Source organism: Rhea americana, unplaced genomic scaffold (genome assembly GCF_003343005.1).
Source record: "Rhea americana isolate MKP2758 unplaced genomic scaffold, rheAme1 scaffold_33, whole genome shotgun sequence".
Classification (NCBI taxonomy): Eukaryota; Metazoa; Chordata; class Aves; order Rheiformes; family Rheidae; genus Rhea; species Rhea americana.
In genome coordinates this window covers 167791-170175 of record NW_028186457.1, presented here as the reverse complement: position 1 = coordinate 170175, position 2385 = coordinate 167791, and the positions used below count along the sequence as shown (strand labels likewise).

The window sequence follows — 2385 nt, the reverse complement described above, 5'->3', positions numbered from 1 at the left end:
GTCCCTGTCCGTCCCCGCCAGGTGACGGGTTTGTTTGGGGTAACCAAGGTCTCATGAAGCCCTGGCTGCGTTGGCATGGCTGTAACCCAGAGACAGCACAGCAGAGGACGCAGAGGACGAGCAGCACCTGCCCCACCAGAGCTGTCTCTAACAACAAATCTTTCCCTGGCTATAAAGAGGAGTGCACGGCAGCCCGACATCACACCGCCCCTGCCCTCGGCTGCGAATCGAAGCTCTCCTCCAGCATGGTGAGTCCCACCGCACTTGGGGTATGAGGATGGTGCTCTGCTAAGAAATGCAGCTCCTTGTCCTCCAGGGATYATGGCAGAGCAGGAGAGAGTGTGAGTCCAGCAGGGCAAAGGAGGGATACCAGGGAACTGGAGGGAATCCTGGATGCTGCCCATGGGAGATAGTCCTGATCTGGGACTGGGTAAAGGAAAGCAGAGCCAAGCCTGCTGCACGGTGTTCCTGGAGGGGGACAAATGACCAGGCAGGGGGGAGGAGTGAGGGGTGAGGAGAAGAGTCCCTGCTGGCAGCCAGGACTGTGAACGCTGAGCCAAGAAGCAGAGACGCAGGGAGACCAGAGAGGAGGAGGAGGAGGCCACAGCAGCAGTGAGGAGTAATTTGGAGGCAAGGAATGGGGTGAGTGGGACTGAGCTGTATGCAAGTGTTGTGCAGCAGGGGTTACTGAGAGGCTGATGGTGAGGAGAGTTTGGTCACAGGCATCTCTGGAGTGGTAGAGGGAAGACATCAAACCCAGGCAATTGCAGAGGCAGGATTAGCTCAGAAAAGCCGTAGAGAAAAATTGTGTGGGACTGTGAAGGAGTAGCCAGCCTGCGTCCCCGAGCTGCTGGCAGAAATCTGAAGGGACAGCCTGTGCCTCCTGCCCTCCTGCAGTTGTGTCCAGGGAGAAAAAGGGGCTCCTTTCCTTAGTGCTGCTGTAATGAAGGTCCACATGGCAGGGACTAGTCATGCAGCCGTCCACGGCTCTCTCAGCAGTGCTTTTACCTTTTCTCCCCAGCGTGAGTGCATCTCAGTCCACGTCGGCCAGGCCGGCGTCCAGATCGGCAATGCCTGCTGGGAGCTGTACTGCCTGGAGCACGGCATCCAGCCCGACGGGCAGATGCCCAGCGACAAAACCATCGGTGGAGGGGACGACTCCTTCAATACCTTTTTCAGCGAGACTGGAGCAGGAAAGCACGTCCCGCGGGCCGTCTTTGTGGACCTGGAGCCCACTGTGATTGGTGAGCGCAAGGTTCCTGGGAAAGCACATGCAGCTGGGTGCCTGCCTGGCTGACCCCAGAGTTTCTGATCTCTTGGGTCATTTAGTCCCCCCCTGAACTAGGCCTGGAGTCTGTGTAAGAGAGTCACCTACCTGCCTCATACAGGGACAGGGACAGGGACATCGTAGCCCCCAGCAGCCCAGGACAGGCTCTTCCTGGTGTGCCAGGAGAGAGCAGACAGGCAGAGGGGCAAATGCTGATGCCTCTGTGCTGTGTTTCCAGACGAGGTTCGTACTGGGACCTACCGCCAGCTTTTCCACCCTGAGCAGCTGATAACTGGCAAGGAAGATGCTGCCAATAACTATGCCCGTGGGCACTACACCATTGGCAAGGAAATCATTGACCTGGTGCTGGACAGGATCCGGAAGCTGGTAATTATGCTTGGCCCTGCTTGGCTATAGGGTCTTCTGTTTTTAAGTAGAAGAGACACTGGGAGACTGATGGGAGGCATTAGAGTGTGATGAAAGCTTGTACTTCTGCCAACGTGGTCCCAGTGTTTAATGCCTGAGCATCTGTGCTCACCAAGGCTGTGACAATATCCAAAATGCATGTGGGCCACAGAGCCACAGGTCCTACTGTGTGTGATCTTGGTTTCAGCAGCTTGAGTCCAACTGGAACATGATGTTCTCCGCAGGTAATATCAGAGGTAAAGAGGTGCAGACCCTGTGCTCTCTGTGCTGTGGTGGCTGAAACACACCATATCAGACAATGTCCTTGCCCTAGCACTGCACAGCAAAATCCATTTCTGGCTATGCRTTGAATGAAGTCTAACTGGATGCCCATGCAGCCTCAGGACTGTTAACAAACTGCAAGAATATTTCGCTTCTATGCAGTGGCAACAGATCCCCAAATAAGCTGGGAGCTTCTTCCCTCACTGAGAATTGACCTTCCCTTGATTCCCACAGGCTGACCAGTGCACAGGCCTCCAGGGCTTCCTTATTTTCCACAGCTTTGGAGGGGGCACTGGCTCTGGATTCACCTCCCTGTTGATGGAACGACTCTCTGTTGACTATGGCAAGAAGTCCAAGCTCGAGTTCTCCATCTACCCAGCACCACAGGTTTCCACCGCGGTGGTGGAGCCCTACAACTCCATCCTCACCAC

At 55.6% G+C, this 2385-nt stretch overlaps 1 protein-coding gene across 1 annotated transcript in view; it reads left to right on the top strand.

Moving 5' to 3' along the window:
• Positions 1-1072: 1072 nt before the first annotated feature.
• The window catches only part of LOC146592432 (tubulin alpha-1B chain-like), a 2132-nt gene continuing 819 nt past the window's right edge, over positions 1073-2385 (top strand). Inside the window, exons 1-3 of the mRNA XM_085311040.1 lie at positions 1073-1244; positions 1506-1654; positions 2189-2383. Coding sequence (XP_085167166.1) covers positions 1124-1244; positions 1506-1654; positions 2189-2383 — 465 coding nt within the window. The 5' untranslated portion in view covers positions 1073-1123. The remainder of the gene's footprint in view (positions 1245-1505; positions 1655-2188; positions 2384-2385) is intronic.